At 36.6% G+C, this 22529-nt stretch overlaps 4 protein-coding genes and 1 non-coding gene across 6 annotated transcripts; 3 read left to right on the forward strand and 2 right to left on the reverse strand.

The window, feature by feature from the left end:
- Window positions 1–220: 220 nt before the first annotated feature.
- Window positions 221–1701, forward strand: LOC112758556 (large ribosomal subunit protein P1). Its single transcript, XM_025807260.3, has 4 exons — window positions 221–527; window positions 647–722; window positions 1061–1279; window positions 1361–1701. Exons 2-4 carry the CDS (start codon window positions 654–656, stop codon window positions 1412–1414), a joined length of 342 nt encoding a protein of 113 aa, XP_025663045.1. The 5' UTR covers window positions 221–527; window positions 647–653; the 3' UTR covers window positions 1415–1701.
- Window positions 1702–3103: 1402 nt separating this feature from the next.
- TRNAC-GCA (transfer RNA cysteine (anticodon GCA)) lies at window positions 3104–3175 on the reverse strand. Its single transcript has one exon. It is a non-coding gene; the product is annotated as a tRNA-Cys (tRNA).
- A 1641-nt stretch (window positions 3176–4816) lies between these two features.
- LOC112758560 (pyruvate dehydrogenase E1 component subunit alpha-3, chloroplastic) lies at window positions 4817–7095 on the forward strand. 2 transcript variants are annotated; one of them, XM_025807262.3, is made up of 3 exons: window positions 4817–5380; window positions 5643–6423; window positions 6514–7095. In XM_025807262.3, exons 1-3 carry the CDS (start codon window positions 5126–5128, stop codon window positions 6789–6791), a joined length of 1314 nt encoding a protein of 437 aa, XP_025663047.1. In that variant the 5' UTR covers window positions 4817–5125; the 3' UTR covers window positions 6792–7095. The 2 variants fall into 2 exon arrangements, with proteins under 2 accessions (XP_025663047.1, XP_072076166.1); XM_072220065.1 differs by having other exon boundaries at window positions 4828–5380; window positions 5622–6423; window positions 6514–7048.
- Window positions 7096–7391: 296 nt separating this feature from the next.
- On the reverse strand, window positions 7392–11102 carry LOC112758558 (conserved oligomeric Golgi complex subunit 4). The gene is made up of 2 exons (XM_025807261.3): window positions 9289–11102; window positions 7392–8347 (listed from the first exon to the last, which is right to left on the reverse strand). Exons 1-2 carry the CDS (start codon window positions 10951–10953, stop codon window positions 7718–7720), a joined length of 2295 nt encoding a protein of 764 aa, XP_025663046.1. The 5' UTR covers window positions 10954–11102; the 3' UTR covers window positions 7392–7717.
- Window positions 11103–12587: 1485 nt separating this feature from the next.
- LOC112756878 (uncharacterized) lies at window positions 12588–13409 on the forward strand. Its single transcript, XM_025805490.1, has one exon. The coding sequence runs from the start codon at window positions 12588–12590 to the stop codon at window positions 13407–13409; it is 822 nt and encodes a 273-aa protein (XP_025661275.1).
- The last annotated feature ends 9120 nt before the right edge of the window (window positions 13410–22529 follow it).

Here is a 22529-nt window from a genome sequence, read left to right on the forward strand (position 1 = left end):
AAAAAATAATAAATTTTATTGATCATATAATATTACTCAAAAAAATATTATATGACAAAAAATTATACTTAACAATAACACTTAAAAGTTAAAACAAAAATTAATAGGTTCCGTGTAGGACATCAAACTAGTACTTGCAAGTCACCAAAAAAAAAAACTAGTACTTGCAAAATTTGGTAAAGTAAAATTTGAATTGTTTGCTCAAATTCTAGAGCCTTGTGTGTTTGACTTTTTGGATATCAAAATATAGTGACTTAGAGAAAAAATTGCAAAAACAAAAACAAACAAATCTGTGATATTTTTAGGCCAATTGTGGTGGGCTGTCCTAGTAAAACGAAATGTGAAAAATATGAAATAGGCCTAAACTGCAAAAGGCCCATGTAATGCATAAACGATTGGTGGTTGCTGTTATAGCATTTAATAAACCCTCGAAACCCTAGAATCGCATTACCGTTGCGGCGCGCACCAAATTTTCGTTGCAGAGAAACCACTCTTCACTCTACCTTCTCCAATTTCCTTTTATCCGGGTAAGGTTTTTTCCAATCCCATACATCGAAACCAATTCTATTTTCATTTTTGTTCTGAAGGCCTTGTTTTTGTTTTCGGAATATAATCTTTTTTTTTGTTTCCTTCTTTGCTTCTGTAGTGTGAAAATGTCGATTGCAGAGGCTGCTTGCAGTTACGCCGTTATGATCCTTCACGACGACAAACTCCCTGTCACTGTATCCTTCCTCATCCTTTAATTTAGGGCTACCTGTGCGTGTGTTCTGTAATTGATTGATCTAGGGTTATGTTTTCTTGGCATATATTGGATCAATTGGAGTACTTTGTCGTTGGGATTCATAATGAACATCTTGTTTGCTGATTGAAATAGGGTATTATTTATTCAGTTATATTACGTTATCGGATGTGGTATAATCTGATTTTCGTTTTATCAGTTGATTAATTGATGCTTGATTGAATTGATTTGGAGTAAATTTAAGTTTTGGGTAAGTTGGATTGGTAGGTATGATTATGAATTCGTTCAAGGATGATGTGTATCTCCTTAATCTATTGTTAGGCTGAAAATATCTCGTCCTTGTTGAAAAGTGCCAAGGTGTCAGTTGAGTCATACTGGCCCAGCTTATTCGCTAAACTCGCTGAGAAAAGAAATGTTGAGGATTTGATAGCCAGCGGTGGAGGAGGTGGGGCTCCAGTTGCTGTTGCTGCCGCCCCTGTTGCCGCAGCCGGTGGTGGTGGTGGTGCAGCAGCAGCTCCTGCAGCTGAGGAGAAGAAGAAGGTAATTCATTATTTGTGGTGGTGGTGGTGTTGTTCTAGCTTATGGTTTTCTAATACGTTATTGTTTCTTGCAATTTTACAGGAAGAACCCCAAGAAGAGAGTGATGATGATATGGGATTCAGCTTATTTGACTAGAGGCTCTGTCCGGTCAATTTTTGTGTTATCTAGGGTTTATTATTCTTATGGATATTGTAGTTTTTCCATTTTGGGTTGGTTATATTTATATACGTTGGCGACTCCTTATGAGTTTTAGTGCTATGAAGTATGAACTTTGGAAAATATGGGTGTGACCATTTTGAGATTTCAGACAGTAGAAATGTTTGCGTTTATGGTTTATATCTTCCGTAGACATGAATGTGATCAGAGTTCAGACCCATTTTATGTTTGGCCAATTCTATTGTGCTTATGAGTTTTTGCCTAAATTTTGCCTAACTTATTTAATGTCTAAATTTTGCTTAATTTACTTAATGTAGTAAGTTTTGATTTTTTAAAAATTATTTATTCTTATATCTTTTAAATTAAATAATAACTTTTAATCTTTTTTAGTAAATAGGCACCACCTTTTAGGCACCATAGCATTCACCTTTATGTTAACATGGCTGTATAACCTAAATCAATAATTTGCAGTTCTCCGCAAGCTATTATTTATCTGCTTGATTGCTTCATTTGCAAAAGTGTGGATCAAAATGTCCTGAAGTGTCAAGTGTTTAACTACTTATTTAGTAGAGCGCTAAAATTATCAAACGAAACATGAGTTTTGGGATTTGTAATCGATGTAGCTAAGATTTGGTTTATTGATTTTACATGAAGAAGTGTGGTGTATCTGGAATTATGTTCAATTAACAATCAAGCTATGCCTCTTGTGTGCAGCAGCTCTTAAGTTGCCATGCAATATAACGAAGTCTTTAGCTGTTGATTGCACAAGCCATATGCCAACTACTGTAAAAAGCTGGACTCGAAAGGATGTGCCGAGTTTTCCTTTATTTAAGATGATTTATTTTTATAACTGAATCGTAAGTAAGAACCTGTTTGGGTATCCATTTCGTCTCCTATTGGGTTCTCAGTGCAATGTTTCTCATCCCAATTTCATGTTTGCTTTTCTCTGCCAGAACTACCTCCAACTTAAAATTCATGAAGTCCAGAAGACGATTTGTTTTCAGTGTATTATATCGTATATGATTCAACTGTTGGTGTTGTTCATACACCATCTCTAGAAGATTATATTCCGTTTCCTTGTATATGGAGTTTGTATCGATACTCTTAATACTCGACCATGAGTTTCTTCACGCGAAATGAATATGAATTCTGCTCCATTTTAACTTGAAAAGTTCTCATTCTTATATCGTATATGATTCAACTATTGGTGTCGTTCATACACCATCTCTAATTATATTCCTTTTCTCTGCCAGAACTACCTCCAACTTAAAATTCAAGAAGTCCAGAAGACGATTTGTTTTCAGTGTATTATATCGTATATGATTCAACTGTTGGTGTTGTTCATACACCATCTCTAGAAGATTATATTCCGTTTCCTTGTATATGGAGTTTGTATCGATACTCTTAATACTCGACCATGAGTTTCTTCACGCGAAATGAATATGAATTCTGCTCCATTTTAACTTGAAAAGTCCTCATTCTTATATCGTATATGATTCAACTATTGGTGTCGTTCATACACCATCTCTAATTATATTCCTTTTCCTTGTATATAAGGACGGCTGATAATTGCTTCCTACCAAAAAGAATTACTAGTTAATAATTTTTTAGTTTGTCTTTTTGCGACACTCATTAAACAAAAGGTAATAAATAGAAAAAGAAATAAAAAGGGCCCAACCGGGTTCGAACCGGTGACCTCTTGATCTGCAGTCAAATGCTCTACCACTGAGCTATGGACCCTTATTTGTTAAAATATTTTTTACAATTTAATTTAATATTTTACAGCAGGTTTGCCAGAATAATAGAACAAAACAAGTCCTATCAGAATCCCAAAAACATTTGCTTTCAACGGGGAGAGATAGTCCAAGGATTAATATTTTATAATCAGTAATTGTATTTGATTTTTAATAATTTTTTGGATAAACAGTAACTTCCTCTAAAATTTATGTATAAGATGCAGATTATTTTCTCTCCCATACTCATGTACTGATTTACACTAGGCTTCTAAGTTATGTGTTAATGCTACAAATATAACTATTTTAGCTTTTAGTTTAATATTAATGATTTATTGATTTTAACATATAAAATGTAAATTTGGAAGATATTATTTTAATAATTGAAGATTTCATCTCATGTTTAACTAACATTTTAGGTATAGTGTGCATTAGTCACTCAAATTTTGAACATTAAAGAGTATATTATTGTCTTTATTAATCTCATACATAACTCCTTTTTTTTTTTTTTATAAAGCAAACTAAATAATAAAGAGGCAGACAAATATCAATATATCATGGGTATCCAAGTTCATGGAGTACGGTATGTAAGAGAATTTCATTTTTGAAAATGAACTTAACTTTTTATTACAGGGCCAAAATTAAAACTTATATCTAGAACAACAATAATTCACAATGAAGTTACTATAGATAATTTTTGTACAATTACATTTATATTAATTGGGTTATGCTACGTGTACACACTAAAATTAGTTATCAAAGTTAGCCACTAGTATAAAACACATGTTAAAATACAAATACACATTGAAAATAAATTAAATCACACATGTATTTATAAACAAATATATTGGTGGCTGATTTTAGTAGCTAATTTTAGTGTACAAATAATATTTTCCATATTAGTTTATTATCTAACATTTTCAATTTTTTTCTACATTAAATTAATTTTGACACTATAATTTCAAGGCCTTTAAATAAATAAATACAATTCTTGGATTCAAACAACAAAATTTTTTTCTTTGAATTTTAATTTTGTGCTTCAACATTTTTTTTCTTAAATGAATGCTGAATATTCAAATTACACTCAAATAATATATTTCAATATTCTAGATTTACAAAGTTCTCATAAAGGTTTCAATACGTATAGGACAAAAAAATTTGTATTATTGAGCTGCTATAATTAATCATTTGTTTTATATTATATAATTAAAATTTATACTTGATTATACATTCTTTTCTAAATCATAATCAATCTTTATTATTTGAATCTACTGTTAAATTTCTAATATGTAATGAATAAAAATTAAAAATATATATATATATATATATATATATATATATATATATAAATACCTATAAATAAAAGTTTAGGCCATAATTTTTTTTTCACCGCGCGTAAGCGCGCAGGTCCACTTGCTAGTTTTAATGATTAATGATTATATAAGAATAGTATTATGGTGAATTCTATGGTGTCTATAACTTGATGCCTAACTTTTACCTAACTTACTTTTTATAGTAATATTTGAATATTTAATAATTATTTATTTTTATATTTTTAAAATTAAATATTAATTTTTAACCTTTTTTGATAAGTTAGGCAAACACTTTTAGGCACCATAGCAATCACCTAGTATTATTAGGTAAAGATAGTAATTGTAGGAAAAGTTGGTTGAGTTTTGGTGGCTTGCATGTCGCATTTGGAATGTGGCTTCTTTCCCTCTCCCTGTGTATGAAATGAGAGAGTTAAGTGAAGGTGATTTGTTCATCATTCTTTGATAAATAGTAAATACTTAAATAGATAGATAGGTGAAGGCGCTGATTATTGTCTTATTCCCTTGTATCCTCCGCCCCTACTCCTTTCTTTTCTGATTGAATTACATTAACATAATAAGCCAATTAATAATAACAATAATAAAACGTAATACACATTTTTCTCTCTTCATTGGAAGTTACGATAATGTCTTTCTCAGCAACCAACTTTGCTCAACCTCGTCCTGTCCCTGTCGGAATCAGATCCAATGAGAAGTCATTGTCTTCGGATCCCTTCAGATTCAGATTCAGAGGTTCTCCATCTTTCCTTGGATCTCCACACAGCCTTCGTTTCAATCCTACCCCTCCCCTTAAGCTTGCTATTCCTCACAGCCGCCGATCCCCTGCTGCCGCTGTCACCGATGTTTCCAACGGCAAAATGGTCAAATCCAGCGCCAATATGGTACTCCCTTTTCCCTCGTTTTCTCTCCCTTTCCAGCATTGCATCAATTCTGCGTGATGGGCTTCTGAAAAACAGAATGGACAAAACTTTTCGATGCTTAATTCTCTTTTTTATTTGTGCTCTTTCAATCGTGTAGAGATACTCCATAACATGATGATATGGATTTTGGGGATTGATTAAACGTTAAGAAGAGCTCATTTCTTGCAGATTCTAGAAATAGATGTTTGAGATTGTTGTTTAGTTATTTGGATTTGTGTTGCAGCTCATTACCAAAGAGGAAGGCTTGGAGCTCTATGAAGACATGATATTAGGCAGATTCTTTGAGGACATGTGCGCACAGATGTACTATAGAGGCAAAATGTTCGGTTTTGTTCACTTGTACAATGGCCAAGAAGCTGTGTCAACTGGGTTCATCAAGCTTCTAAAGAAGGAAGACACTGTAGTGAGCACCTACAGGGACCATGTTCATGCGCTGAGTAAGGGCGTACCAGCACGTGCCGTCATGAGTGAGCTCTTTGGAAAGGCCACAGGGTGCTGCAGAGGACAAGGTGGCTCAATGCACATGTTCTCAAAGGAGCATAATTTGATTGGTGGGTTTGCTTTCATTGGTGAAGGTATTCCTGTGGCAACTGGAGCAGCATTCTCCAGCAAGTACAGGAGGGAGGTGCTCAAAGAGGCAAGTGCTGATCACGTGACACTGGCGTTCTTTGGCGATGGAACTTGTAACAATGGACAGTTCTATGAATGCCTTAACATGGCAGCTTTGTGGAAATTGCCAATTATTTTTGTTGTGGAGAATAATTTGTGGGCTATTGGGATGTCACATCTGAGGGCAACTTCAGATCCTGAGATATGGAAGAAAGGACCAGCATTTGGAATGGCAGGGGTTCATGTAGATGGAATGGATGTTTTGAAGGTTAGGGAAGTCGCAAAGGAGGCAATTGAAAGAGCCCGAAGAGGAGATGGACCAACTTTGGTGGAATGTGAGACCTATAGATTTAGAGGTCACTCATTGGCTGATCCTGATGAGCTTCGTGATCCTGGTAAGCAATTCCATTATGTATTTCTCATGGTATCTTAGTAACATTCACTTTTGAACCCATGTTTATCATGATATGTTTATGCTTTGGCAGCTGAGAAGGCACGCTATGCTGCTAGGGATCCGATATCTGCATTGAAAAAATACATGATTGAGAACAAATTAGCAAATGAACAAGAATTGAAGAGCATAGAGAAAAAGATTGATGAGGTCCTTGATGATGCTGTTGAGTATTCAGATGAGAGCCCCCTTCCACCCCGCAGCCAGCTTCTAGAGAATGTTTTCGCTGATCCAAAAGGTTTTGGAATTGGCCCTGATGGCAAGTACAGATGTGAGGACCCAAAATTCACCCAGGGGACTGCTCATGTCTAATTTTTTTTTTAAAACTATTTTTTTATCCTGACATCTATCTGTTTGTGATTTTTTGTTTTGGACGCATATTCCTCTAATTCATATACTTAATAGAGGTCAAATTAATACTCAAACGTTGCTCACAGAATGTATTACCTTCTAAGCAGGATTTGTTGTTTAGATCAGAACTTCCCCCTTTGTGAAACTGGTGTGAAAGCTTGATTGTCCTGTTTTTTTTTGCAGATTTCTCAGACTTTTACTACTTGTAACATTTTAAATCCCTGCTTCTTGCCTTATGTTCTAATGACTTGTGAGTATTGCAAAAGACTCTGCCACTGATCAGCATAAAATAAGCATTATATGTACATGGGCATCAGCAGCCTCTATCAAAGGAAAGGTTAAGAAAATCATGCTTAAAACTCATTTAAGTTTCGTATTACCAATCTCCTGTGTCTGCAATTTTAAATATATGTTGAGATTTCGTGGAAAATGGAAATAGTCAATAATTGTAGTGCTACTATTCTTGACGCGACAGAATCACCAGAACAAAATAATAGCAAATTATACAAAGATTGGCAACACAGGTACAAGTACACTAACATGGGTTATAAGCATGGGAAGTTATCCAACAGATTTCCTTCTCGAAAATTGATTTACAAAAGATACAACATATTTAATCTCAAAATTGGACGGTAAGCAATGAAGAATAATGACCTTTTGTACAACATGCTCTGCATACAAAGACTGATTATACTTGCACTCTTTCGGTCTTTCCCTTATGAAGCCAACAACAACGTAATGCAAGCAACATAAAATAACTGAGAGCCAGCCCAAACAGTAAAAATTAACAACAGGAAGGATGAATATATAATACTTATCTGGAAGATTTTTCTTTTAATAAAATAATTAAAGGAAAGAAGAATGTGCAGAGACCATATAGATTGGTATCACAACTTAAGAGCAGCTATGGCTTCTGGCTTGAAATCAACCCGTAGACCCAATACACGCCTAACCTCTGCTGGAGTTAATCTCCAAGTCATAGGTCCCGAGTTCTCACCCCAGAAATCTAAGATCTCAGAAACTTTTTCTAAATTTAGAATGGTTGCCATTTGTGTAAGACGGGCAAACTTGTCTCTAACAGTTCTCTGTGTCATGACGCTGAAATGGCTTACAAGAGCTCTAGCATCTCTGTCAAGCTGAAGGCCACCAAGCTGACTAAATCTCTTCTGCATCATAATGACTTCAAGCCTTTTCACAATGAAGTCAATAACCAAATGAACAAAAGTGTCATAATTGTTAACAGTCATCAATGGCTGCATCCATGCCACATTTGTCTCCACAGCATGGAGAAGTCTTTGAACCCAAGGGTCATTCACCTCATTATCTGCATACTCCGCCTCTGAAAGCTCATAGCTGATTGTTCCTACACTGTCTAATACGGGTCGTATTCGTGGCGTAATGGTTGCAACAAGTTGCTCAATACCGGCATTCAGAGCTTGCTTGAAAGCATTGCTGCTATCTGCCAACTCAGACAAACAAGATTTCACCTTTTCTCGGTCAGCTGGCGCAGGAAAAACCTACAAAAAGTAATTCGGTCAGTTAATGCTAAAATTATACAGTGATTATATTATTATATTGGGCAAAGCAATACTACACATGAGAGCCATTTTGATACTATTACAGATTATGGCACCATATACCAGATATTAAAGACCAATTGGAAAAATAATAATGTAACTCTGATCGATCCATAAAGTTCCTTCATCTGAAAGGGGCTGTCTTGTGGAAGCTAGAGAGATATGTGTCACATTTAATTAGCAGAATTGCCGTCCAATGTATGGTAAAAATGATACTTCCCATCAAGAATTAGATATCACATCAGTCTCTATAAGTACCAAAGAAACACAGTTCGAACTACACAAGAACAAACAGAACAGAAGGAAACTGGGAGAATTTTATTGTTAGATAAATCATAGTTCTACGGGGTCCTCACTGTCAAAGAATGTGAAACAAGATTCTCAAAAGAACATGGGCACCAAAAATATAAGTTATAGGCCTGTAACTGAAAATAATCCAGAATACTATTTCCAAAGAACACTAAGAGCAATTCTTTAATAAATTATCTACTAATTCAAATAACCTGCCTGTATTAGCTACGCCAGCCTGAAGTTGATTAAAAAAAATTGACCATATATATTTCACCCCATTCTGGGAATAGTATAGTTCAATATTGATGCTGTTCTATATCCATCCAAGATTAATTTCTTAATATTACTCGAAGCAATAATTTTGATCATATGTGCTACTGTGCACAGCTAGAAACAACTGCTCTATTGGTTTTCATCATGATTGTTTTTGTAATTCATAAGAATCAAATTCTTGTATGACTAATCCCTAGAATATCAAATTGCCTTCCTCTGTAAAATAGAGCACAACCATGGATAAACCTGGATGTACCAAGCAAATTTACTGCTTTGATGAAATGTAAACTATAAGGTACTTAAAATATTGCAATTACCTCAGCACATTGTTCCTCAATTTCGTGCTTGAGCTTCAAAACATATTCACTGCTAACATCCATATTATTTAAAGACGTTGCAATTTCTGTCCCAGTCTTCTGCACACCAACGCCACCAAAGAACAACTTTGCACCAAGGTTCGGCTCTCTTGTTTTCTGTTGCAAGGCTTCCTGATATTCATTGCTCAACAAACTACTGGCCCCACTCAAAACCGCCACAACAGAACTGATATTAGCAGTGGATATTGCCCTTCTTAAGCAACTTTGCAACACATAAAACACATCGTCTACCATAGAAGTGGTAAGGCTGTCAGGTACATGTTCATCGATCCTGATAGCCTTCCTGACATTTTCCACCATGAAGAATCCCTCCAGAATCACATAAAACCCAGTTAGATCCTGAGCCACTTTGCTGAAACTACCACTCCTGAAAGCCTTGGTTGCACGCGGGACCAATTCAGGATCAACAGAAGTAAGTCCTTTGATCTTGGAAATCATGAACTCGGTGTAATCCTCACCCAACTGCATCAGCGAGAGGATCTCTTCCAAGTACAATTCAATCTCTCGCGGGTCCGGTCCCTCAGGGCTTCCTCCAACAGCTAGCAAATTGTTGTTCTGAGCATTAATCTCAGTGGACAACTTAGCCAACTTCCTATACTCCATATACTTTTTCAAGATCACAGAACCCCTCGAATCACACTCCTCCTGGAGCTCACAGATCGCATACACAATCCCATCCTCTCCACACAGACTACTCAAGATCTCACTGTTCTCTTCAATTGCCAACACAATGTCCTTAAACAAATTAGTCAAACACCCAACGAAGTTAACAGGGCTCTGATTCATACCAGCATTGATGCCACCGGCACTATTCTGCTCCATCAACTCCACCAACTGCTCAAATTCCAGCCTCGAGCGCATCGCAATCACCTTCTTCAAGTACCCAACGTAAACCTGCAAACCCTCCTCCTCCAAACCCAGCGGCGTATACAACCGAATGAACCTCAGAATGGAAGGGTGGTCACGCTGGTCCACAGCGTTGGAGAGCTTCTTCCGGACGATCCCTTCGAGCTGCTTCTTGGCGCCCATCAAGCGCTCCCTCTGATCGGAGGCGGAATCCTTGTACTGAGAGTCGATCTGGAGGAACGTCTGCACGTACTTCGCAGCAGCCTCATAGTCCTCGTTTTCGAGAGCGCGGTGGACACCGTCGAGGCAGTTGGCCCTCTCTACGATGGCGTCGATACGGAGGAGCGTGGAGCGGACTCGCGACTGTGCGATGTCGAGCTCCCGGACCTTACGGCTGACGTCATCGGCGAGGTCGCAAGTGGAGGAGACGTTAGAGAGCATGTGGTCTGAATCAGACTTGACAATATCGAGAACCTCAGATGAGCGCTGGAGGTGGAGGAGGTGGCGGTCGAGGTCGCCGCGCTGGGAGAGGAGGTCGTCGAGTTGGACGTCAAGGGCCCTCTGGTGGGCGATGCACTCATGCAGCAGCCGCGTCATGGCCCCCACGTCCGTCAGCGAGCGCACGTACTCCACCGCCTCTGTCGTCCCGAAGTCCACCGATGATGATATGGCGTGGGTGGCGCTGCCGGGGGATGATAGAGTGCCATTTTCCTGATCCAATATTGAACCGTTCCCGTTGGAGTGAGGAGTTGCCCCCATTCTTTTCTCTCTCTCTCTCTCTTCTCAGATCTCCCTACTCATCACAACCAACACTCCAACAGGATGAAGAAACAAGTTTTCTTTTTTTTTTTTTAATTCAAGAAACGAGGAAATAAAAAGTTCTGGAGCGCCGACCCGTTTTGATGGGCCGGGTTTAGCTTAACCCAAATTGTGTTACACACGTTATTGGGATGATCACGGACAGAATTGGTTCAGATTAAAAAAAAATGAACTGATACAATTAAATTCGGGTTAGATTGAATCGAGTAATTACTAATTAGATTTTCAATTGAAAATAAAATTTAAAAAAATAAAAAAATCTCTAAATACAATAGATATATAATATAATAATAAAAAAATAATATATCATTAATTTAAGCTTAAAATTATTATTTGAAAGATTTTACAATTAGAAGATAAAATTATATATATTATTAACTTTTATTGATTTATTTTAATTAAAATTAAACTAATTAGATAATCGAATTGATTCGAATTCTGCAACTTCAAAACTAATATTCAAAATAATTAAAATTGAATTTAATCAGACTAGGGCAATTTACCTAAATGAAATAAATGAAGAAAATGTTTATCCAATTGCAACAATTGAGAATTGTTTACTTTTGTGTCCTATTACTGTTTTATGTAATTCGTGGAACCCTACCACGTTTTAAAATTATACCATAAACGGTGGTATTCTACCACGGTTTATGAACAAAGAAAATTATACATAAATCGTGGAACCCTGCCACGGTTTATGAAGTGGAGATTTTTATACATAAACCTTGGTACTCTAGCACGGTTTATGTTCAGTGAAAATTCTATATATACACGGTGAATCTCATTGTGTTGAACAGGAGCATTTTCACAATGGCAAGTGAGGATGAGAGTTTTCTGATGCTAGTACATTGCTCTAGAAAAATTCAAAGAAGCAAGAAATACGGTGTGAAGTTCACTGATATAGAGAACTGTTGAGTATATTTATCAGTTTATCAAGTACCTTGTTAGATCTAAAGAACAGCATATTGTCAAAGCTTACGGTACTTGGGAGCAAGTGGGTGAAGAAATTATTTTATAAGATTCCCATCGCAGTTGTGTCAACCGATGTTAAGTATGACATGTTTGTGATAGCGGCCGATGAAGATATTCGGGTTCTGTTTCATTGTCTTAGGAGTTTTCCAGAGGTGAGAATACACGAGCTGTATGCGAAGTTGGAGGTCGGTGTCGATAGTTCTGGGGCATCAGCTCCGGTTCCTCACTCGACTGCCATGGGCGGTGCCTCTAGTTCGATGGCTCCGGCCGCACCAACTGTTCCGTATGTTGCATCTCCTTCCTTTGCGGCTGATTTAGACCGTACGGAGGCAGTTGGTTCTGTACCATTCGAGAGTCGTGGGGTCCGACAGCAGACATATGAGGTGGATAACGGTGCTGGCACTATTCCTGATGTTGTAGGGGTCGGAGAACCTGATCGAGTTGAGAATGCAATGCAGGACGATGACTCAGAGTAGGAGCCTGTTGATATAATTGGAGACAGCGATGATGATACAGGTGCCAATCCACATACACAGTATGGCCTTTTAAGTTTTGGCACACAACAGTATCCTATGCACTTCTCCACTCTAAACTTGGAGGCTATGGGGCAACAGTCAGACGGAGATGCTGCCGTTGGGAGTTCTACAGAATTTCAGATTAGGCAATCATTCCAGAATAAAGAGGAAGTTGTTTTGAGTGTGAAGGATTATAGCATCCGTCAAGGTATTGAGTACAGGGTGTTAGAGTCGGATCATCTGAAGTATCATAGGAAATGCAAGGAGTTCGACAAAGGTTGTAGTTGGTTGATTCGCATCTCGCTTCATGCGCGAAAGGGAACTTGGGAGGTGAGGAGGTACAACGGTCCGCACACTTGCTTGGCCACCTCCATTTCGAGTGACCATCGGCAGCTTGATTACTATGTTATCTGTGCGAGGATCTATTCATTGGTTAGGGCGGATGCTGCGGTTACGATTAAGGTCTTGCAGGAAGCAACGGAAGCCAATTATGGATTCAGGCCTAGTTACAAGAAGGTTTGGATGGAAAAGCAGAAGGCAATTGCACAGATATACGAGAATTGGGAAGAGTCGTATGCCGAGTTGCCACGTTGGATGCTAGGCGTCCAGTCCACCATGGCCGGCACGGTTACAGTGTTGAAGACTTCTCCAATTCATCTTGGGGATCAGGTCGATGAGTCGACAGTCTACTTTCATCGTCTTTTCTGGACATTTCTACCCTGCATTGAGGCCTTTCGACATTGCAAGCCCCTCGTGAGCATTGACGATACCCACTTGTATGGCAAGTATGGTGGTACCTTACTGCTGGCTATAGTGCAAGATGGGAACTCAAACATCTTGCCGATAGCGTTTGCACTTGTGGAGAGAGAAAATGCGGAGTCATGGTCCTTTTTCTTGTCCAACCTATGACAGCATGTGACGCCACAGGAAGGTATCCTTATTATCTCTGACAGGCATAATGGCATCAAAGCTGCCCTTGAGGCACCCAATGGTGGTTAGCTACCTCCACGTGCTTTTCGAGCGTTCTGTATTCGTCATGTGACGGCAAATTTTAGCTTGACCTTCAAAGGTCAAGACGTGAGAAGAATGTTGGTGAATGCTGCCTATGCGAAGACCAAAGCAGAGTTTGATTATTGGTTTGACATTATGCAGACTGAGAATCCGGCTATGTGTGATTAGGTCAATCGGATAGAATATGACAAGTGGACCCAATATTAGTAAATGTGTGAATTCTATGTTAAAGGGGACAAGGAACCTCCCGATAACTTCGTTGGTTAAGTCCACTTACAGAAGGCTTGCTGAGCTATTCGTGGTCCAAGGACAAATGGTTGAGGCACAAATGGGGACTGGGCATGAATTTTGTCAAGCGTTGGTGAAAGTAATAGAGCAGAACATGAGAAACTCGAGATGCTTCACCGTCACTTTATACAACAGGCACCAGTCCGAGTATACCATGGCTGAGATGACGGCCACTGGTAACTTCTCCCTTGGTAGCTATCGAGTTTCTCTTAGGGATCACACAGTGACTACTTTCAGGCTCTGCATTACCCATGTTGTCATGCCATAGCATGTTGCGCTCACTCACGGCTGAATTGGGCCTCATATGTTCATGATGTCTATTGTATGACTGAGGTGTTCAACGTGTACAAGGAAGAGTTTGTGTCCCCTATCCCCGAAGGACTCTAGCCGCCATATGCTGGTCTGACTGTCATTCTAGACCCTAACATGAGGTGCGCAAGAGATGGACGACCAAAGTCAACCAGAATCTGGGGTAGCATGGATCAAACAGCTCCAAACCAACCAAAGCGCTGTGGGCTCTGCTGTCAGCCCGGTCATACGCGGAGGAACTGTGACCAGCGAGGATATACTGCTGCCAGGGATTCTTAGATGTCATGATTTTTTTTGTTGTCTTTGAGTTCATTGTATTATGTATGTTTAAGTCATTCAATATTAGAAGTTGGTTAACTTTATTGTACTTGTTTAAAACCATCGTTAACGTCAAATGTGTTATGTTTCATTTCATGCATAAATTGATATACGATGTTGTTTATGTTTTAGCTTTTTACCGATGATGGATTCATAACATATTTAAAAAATTTGTTATAAAGGGGTTCAAAAGTAAATATCATACAACATACGTAACACATATATAAATAGCACATTATAATAGGACTGGCATATGTAATACCCTAAATATGCATACCACAAATATCTTGAAATATAAGTACTACCAAATGGCTACACAACTAAATGCTAATCCGAATTCTCGATGGTATCATCGTCATCAATGTCAAAACCACCAAGCAAGTGAAACCCGGTGCCACATCAAAATACACATGTAATCCGCACAAAACAATAATCAATACCTGGAGGCCAGCGAAAATCCAAACACTTCAAAACCACTAGGTCTGAGAGTGGGAAACCTCCAGAAAATCCAAGATTGTAGTAGCTGAAGTGGTCCGGCCAAGTTAACAATGTTTCTGTTTGTCGCCTAACACATACATCTATACAACCAAGCAAGTGCAGCCGAACCCCAGCTATATCTTTCCAAGTCATCCATCGATGCCAGAAATGGCAACCAATGAAGGTGAACCGGGTTCGTGTTCTTGTCACCAAACAGTTAAGACGACAACAACATCATAATATAAGCACACACGTATATACGCACTGTCTCCTCACTCGCATCTACTGGGAGAACCCAAAACCTCCCATAGAACCATGTGAAGTGAACCGTCATCTGCTTGACTTTATTCGGCGGCAGTAGCTCGCCAAACAATTCCTGAAACCACTCCCATGCAAGTCTTCCGTTGTCCATCAGATGCTCAAAATCAGTGAGGCACCCACTAACGGCCTCTCCATCAATGGGCAAATCCGGCTGATATGCCACATCCTGTAAAGTGATAGTGCACTCTCCAAACAGTATGTGAAAGGTGTGCATCTCAAGATGCCACCTCTAAATGAATGCGCTAAGTAGAGCCTCATCAACCCAGAACCACTGACTGTTCAGCCTAGCCAAGTGATACAAACCCGTAGTTTTCAAATACAGTATAATTCGTACATGCAGAGGCATATTCTATTGTCTCCTTACACAGGAAATAACCCTAGTCGGCTGGAACATGTGGAACACAACATTATTTCGACACTCGCGAAATTTTAAAAATATACGACTCATTAAAAAAAATTAATTCGACGCATATCAAATTATAAGAAATTATGGTTCACTAACAGAGAAATTAATTCGCAAAAAATCTAATTTTAAGAAAATATGGCTCTTTAACAAAAAAATTTAATTCGACACATAGCAAATTATAAAAAAAAAAGGTTCACAAAAAAATATTAATGCTCAAAAAATCAATTTTTAAAAGTTATGGCTCACCAACGAAAAAATTGATTCACAGAAAATTATTTTCCAACAAACTTGGTTCTCTAAAGAAATAAGGTAGATTAGCGAAAAGAACAATTTAATACTAATCAAAATTTAACGTACAAATCACTAAATAAATTACTTAGGAATTACACTGAGCCCAAGTAACAATTTACAAAATAAATTAACAACAAAATTGACTACTTACTGACAAAATTTTAGCATATTAAAAACTAACCTAGTGGTCGATGTTTCCAGCCACATGCGCAACGCCATTCAATCGGTACATGCGAACTTCATCCTCCATGGCCCCACCGCACCAGAGTCTTCTTGATGGTCCCGGATTCTCTCTCAACTCCTCACCACCAAAAACTTTAACTCCAACAATGAAATCCGTCAATAGGTCTCGCAGATTATGTACATATAGACTTAATCATAAATCGTGGGAGGGTACCACGGTTTATGCCCAAAACATTCTCTTTATAAATCGTGGAAGGGTACCACTTCCAATAATGACACACTTCCATTCAGATTTTAACGTAGACAATTTTCGTTGATAATATCATTTACAATGATCATAAATAAATTTCAAAAGTAAACTCTAAGTATAGTTAATTTAAACTTATCTAAACCTATTTTTATCCATGACCAATTTTGTACGTTGTTATGTTTAAGATAAAGTAAAAAAAAAAGTTGAAACTACTAATAAAGAGTAACAATTTCTTTAAGAATTGTTGTACTTTAAATGTTGTGTATAGGGATATATTGCAGAATATTTGTTGATTTCATTATTAGTTATGTCAATTTTTTTTAAGTTTATTGACATTATTATTACTATCTTTCATCATATTTATATTAGAATTTTTATATTCGAATTTTATTTTTCTAATATCCATACACATAAGATTTACATTTTTATTTCATTTGGCGTGTATAATCTTTTTTTTTATGTTGTTAGTTAGTAATGAATATATTTTCATTTTAGGATTGTCTTTTAATAAATATATATATGTATAGTTAGTCTATTATAAATTTTTATCTGTATGCCATTCTTATTTTTATATGAAACACACTAATTAGAAATTTGAAAGCAATGCACAACAATTGTTGAAGCTCATCTTTATAATGATTAAAATTTTTTTAAAGATATAACAATGGTTGTTAGTTTTTATGTTAGTGCTTTTCTTTTTGTGAATATATGCATTTTGATCATGTAAGTTTTTGTTTACTTTTCATGTGGTATTTGTGATCGCAATTCACTTATGCAATAGTTTGGCTATTTAAATTTATAGGAAACCATGCAGTATATGTGAACATATATTTGTACTATATATATTATTCATGCATAAAAAAAATAGCCTATGATCACGGTAAAAAAATATGACAATAATTAGTAAAAAAGTTAATTATAGATTTATGGTCACAATTTTTTATTTATGGTCACGATTTTTAACCGTGACCTATTCTGGCGTGGTCATAGATCTATAGTCACGATTTTTTTTATCTATAGTCATAGTTGCAATGTTTAAATTCTGACACTTTAGACTATATTTTTTTTACCATGACAATTTATGGTCTTGGTTTTAGCGTGACCATAGCTTAATCTATGGTCACGGTTTTAGCATGATTATAGCTTATCTATGGTCATCCTAATTTAAAACCGTGACCATATCTTATCTATGGTTACCCCTATTTTAAACCGTGATGACCATAGTCTAATCTTTCGTGACCATAATTTATTTATGGTCACCTTTTTGTAAAACTATGACCATAGCCTAATCTATGATCATGGTTTTTGTGTGACCATAGCTTATCTATGACCACCATATTTTAAAACTATGACCATAATTTATCTATGGTCATCCCTATTTTAAACCATGACTATAGCTTATCTATGGTCACCCTATTTTAAAATCGTGACCATAGCTTACTCTGTGGTCACCCTTTTGTAAAACCGTGACCATAGCCTAATCTATGGTCACGATTTTAGTGTGACCATAGCCTCATCTATGGTCACCCTATTTTAAAACTGTGACCATAGCTTAATTTATGGTCATGGTTTTAGAGTGAACATAGCTTACTCTATTTTATGAGATTTATTTTTTTTAAGTATAATCATATTCCAAAATTATGATAATCACAAAATAAGTCTAAAAAATACAAATTCAAGTAATCTAAATCATAAAATTTATATTGTAAGTTAGATATGTTTTTAGTTCAAACAGTACAAATCAAAATATATTATATTATATTATATCCATTACATGTAATACCCGGTAAAGTCTCTTAATAAAAATACAGAAGAGAGCAAAATATTATATTTAGATAGTTAAAGTGTATATGAGACCCAACCCATCTCATATTTCTATCAAAGATAATATTTTCTTCACATCACATCCTCCTGCTAGCAAAAGAAATAAATATTTTAGTGATATTCTATTTTAATAAAAAAAATAACAAAAAACCTCACTTTATAGAAAACAATGGGTAATCACATATTTCACCATTTAATCTAAGTCAGCCTTCACATTCATAATATAAATTCAGTGCAACACAATTAAATTCCAGGATTCCTCCCCAGGAATGATTGAAAATCTATTGTCTAAATGTCACTAATCACACAATTACATTAGATAATTATTATAAGTTTAACACTCAATGCTCTCATATACAAAAATTTCAAATAATCTTAACCGGCTTCAATGACATGCTCAAAAGTCAAAACTAATCTGCAGTGTCCCCCTCCCCCTCCCTTTTTGCCCCCAAACAACTTAATGTAGCAAGTTTTACAATCAACTTAACGAGTTAAAAATAACAAGAACCTAATTTTTTATGTTGCTTGAACTCAAAATTGAAGGAAAAAAAAATCGAATTCAAGATCTGAAACCAAGAACAGAAAGAGGGAAAAAAAGAATAACCTTTATCATTCAAAGTAAAGATCCAATATGTCACATATGATGATGATGAGCCGTTGGTAATTACTGCAAAATTGGAAAATAAAATAGTGAAAAGAATCATGGTTAATGCTTATGATGCATTAGGATTGAAGGATCAACATCTGAAGCCATACCTTCCTGGGGTAGTGGGTTTAGGAGATCACTTCATTAAGCATGATGGGAAGATTGATCTCTTTTTTACTGTGGGAGGTGTTGATGTTCGAGTAGTGCATGCTGAGTTTATCGTCCTAAAGAATTCAACCGCTTACAATGTGATCCTTGGAAAGAAGACAATAAATGATTCATATGAGTTTATTTTAACTAAGCTTTCAGTGATGAAGCTCCTGACCTCCAAAGGTCGGGTAGCCACTATTCGAGGAGATTGGATAGCTGTTATAAAGTGCAACAAAACAAGTTTGACCTTAAAGGATAAATTTAAAGATTCTACTGGAATATTCTTAGTGGACTTGGACTCACGAGTTCAAGAGAAACTGAGACTAGAACCCAATAAAAATTTACAGAAATTTTAAATTAGAGATGTTGTAGAAAAATACACCATGATTAACAAAGACTTGCCTCATCTTTTGAAATTGGAACTTCAGAACTTATTAAGAGGTAATGTGAATTTGTTTGCATAGGAACCCTCCGATATATCCAGATTTGATCCCACATTCATGTCCTACCAACTTGCCATTAACTCAGCGTTTAAGCTGGCTACGCAATAATGTCGAAAGACATCACCTGACCGAGTTGCCGAAGTTAAGGAGCAAGTTCAAGGGTTAATGCATGCTAGTTTTATTAGAGAGCTAACCTATTCTACATGGTTGTCTAATGTTGTATTAGTAAAAAAATTCAATGAAAAGTGGCATATGTGTGTTGATTACACTTATCTAAATAAAGCCTACCCAAAAGATTGCTTCCCATTGCCTAACATTGATAACATGATTGATTCAGTATCGGGATATCGGATATTAAGTTTTTTAGATTCTTATAATGGGTACAATCAAATACATATGCATCAGTCTGATGAAGAAAAAACAGGTTTCATTACCCCAGAAGGGATATATTGTTATACTGTAATGCCATTTAGTTTGAAAAATGCAGGAACCACTTACCAGAGACTGATGGCTAAAGTATTCAAGCAACAAATTGAAAAAATATAGAAGTTTATATTGACGACATGTTGATAAAGACTAAAGAAGATTCTGATTTGATTGTTGATTTACAAGAAATTTTTAATTGTCTTTGACTTCATCAGATGAGGTTGAATCCAGCTAAATGTGCTTTCGGAGTTTGGGGAGATAAATTTTTGAATTTCATGGTAACTCAAATGGGTATTAAAGCTAACCCTGAAAAGTGCCAAGCTATTCTAAATATGTCGAGTCCTTAGAACCTCTTAACAGGTCAATTAGTCGCTTGGTCTAAATATTTGGAATCTTCTGCTAAAAAAGCAAAGCCGTTTTTCAATTTAATGAGCAAAAGAGTAGATTTTATATGGATAGAAGAGTGTGAGACTGCTTTTAAGTATTTTAAATATTTGTTTTCATCTCCTCTAGTTCTAGCAAAATTGGAACCTAAAAAACCCTTATATTTATATTTATTTGTGACTAAGGAAACTATGGCTTTAGCTCTAATTCTAGAGGACGAAAGTAAAAAACAACGACCTTTATATTTTATTAGCAATGTCCTTCAAGGACCTGAGTTAAAATATTCAAAGTTAGAAAAGTTAGCCTTTGCATTACTCACATAAGCGTGTCGGTTATGCCAGTACTTTCAAAATTATTTAATAATCGTACGAACCGACCAATCGATTAAAAAGGTTTTGCAAAATCCATACTTAGTAGTTCGTATGGTGAGTTGGTCTGTAGAGCTATCTTAGTTTGACATATAATACGAACCACGCTCTGTCATTAAGTCCTAAGCGATGGTAGATTTTCTGGCTGAAATGACTCATCCGGGTGACAAGGTACCGAGATGAGAAGTTTTTGTAGATGGAGCCTCTAATGTTAAAAATGGAGGCACCGGTCTCATCCTAACTAAATGAGAAGACATGGTGATTGAAACCTCCATAAGATTTGACTTTCCCATTTCTAATAATCAAGTTGAGTATGAGATTTTGCTTGTAGGGTTAGCATTAACTTGTGATGTCGGTGCAACAAAAATCACTGTGTTTAGTGATTCATAAATTATAACATCTCAAGTAAATGACGAATATCAAGTCAGGGATCCATACTACAGTTGTACTTGAAAAAGGTACAAAATGAAATTTCATACTTTGATTCTTTTTGCATTAAACATGTGCATAGGAAACAGAAGACACAAGCTGACGTGTTATTGAAGGTAGCCAGTGTAATACTCTACCACACAGAGCTTTATGCCTAGGACGTAAATCAGAGTTGTCGGGGCACTACAACCTCTAAAAATAAAAATACTTATATAATATAGTTGAAAGAAATTGTAACTGGGAGTCTTGAAAAAGAAGTTGAACAAAAACACTAACAGAAAAGCCCATCACTCACGATCAGGTCAATGTAAAAAGGTAGATAAGATTGAATGAAAAGGATAATATATATAAGATCAGAGTTCCAAAGATACAAATAATAAGCTCCAGGCTCGACCTGCAAACCTAAGGCCGACTGGAGTATATATATACACCATCCAAAATACATCCTGAACTACAGAATGAACACCTACTTCTTCATATCAACCTCTAAGAGGGACAAACTTCGAAATATAAAATACGGAGAACAACTATGTACATATATATATACAAGCAGAAACATAATGCTAAACCTAAAATATAGCTCTTCGCTTTCAGAAGGTCTCTAGAATGGTCAGTGCGGTGCCTCCCGACCTGTATCTGAAAAATAATAATATATGTATGGAATGAGAACCGAAGGTTCTCAGTATGGTAGAGGTGCCAACATAGATAATGTATAAGGTCTCGGAAAAATGAGAGGCATTCCTAGAACTCCAACACTCAGAATTAAACTTAAGGAAGTAAACTAAACCATAAATTAGGTAAGTTATCTAATGTATTCAAGTTCTAGGTCTAATTTTAACTCTCCTATTCACTTTCTATCTCCTACGGCCCTTTGAAATACCGATGGAACTACCTTCAGCGTCACCTCCGCCAGGATGAGGGATCTCTTAGTTGTAAAGACAAACAAGACAAGCAAATAAAACATAAATAGGATGCAATTACAGTAAATAGGACAATTAGCAGATAAGCATGGCTAATCAAACAGGTAAACCAAAGTAATATACACTCAAGCAAAACATACAAATGCATATGATGTATGCCTGTCCTATAGCTGATGATATCATCTGTCGGTTATATAGCCAAACCTGACATGTCCTAGCAGCTAACCCTGGACAGAAACACCACTTCATGGAGCAAATGGGTCTGAGCCACAACCCATCGCATACTATCCGCTTGACCCAAAGCAAGTAGATTAACCCACTACTACTGCGTACTGTCCAGATGGGTGTTTACGAACTCAACTCAGAGCAAGTGGAATGAACCACTACTGCTGCTACTACCTAGGGGTCTCAATCACTGACCCGGAGCAAGTGGAACAAACCACTACTACTGCCACTGCTCAGATATCTCATCTCTTACCCGGAACAGGTGGACAACACCATTGCCTCTTACCCAAGGTCTCTTTCTCAATCAGATTCAATCTTATACCACATTCAATATTTCCATACTTTTCAATCATAAATTAT

The sequence above is a fragment of the Arachis hypogaea genome, chromosome 16, assembly GCF_003086295.3.
Source record: "Arachis hypogaea cultivar Tifrunner chromosome 16, arahy.Tifrunner.gnm2.J5K5, whole genome shotgun sequence".
In the NCBI taxonomy this organism is placed as follows: Eukaryota; Viridiplantae; Streptophyta; class Magnoliopsida; order Fabales; family Fabaceae; genus Arachis; species Arachis hypogaea.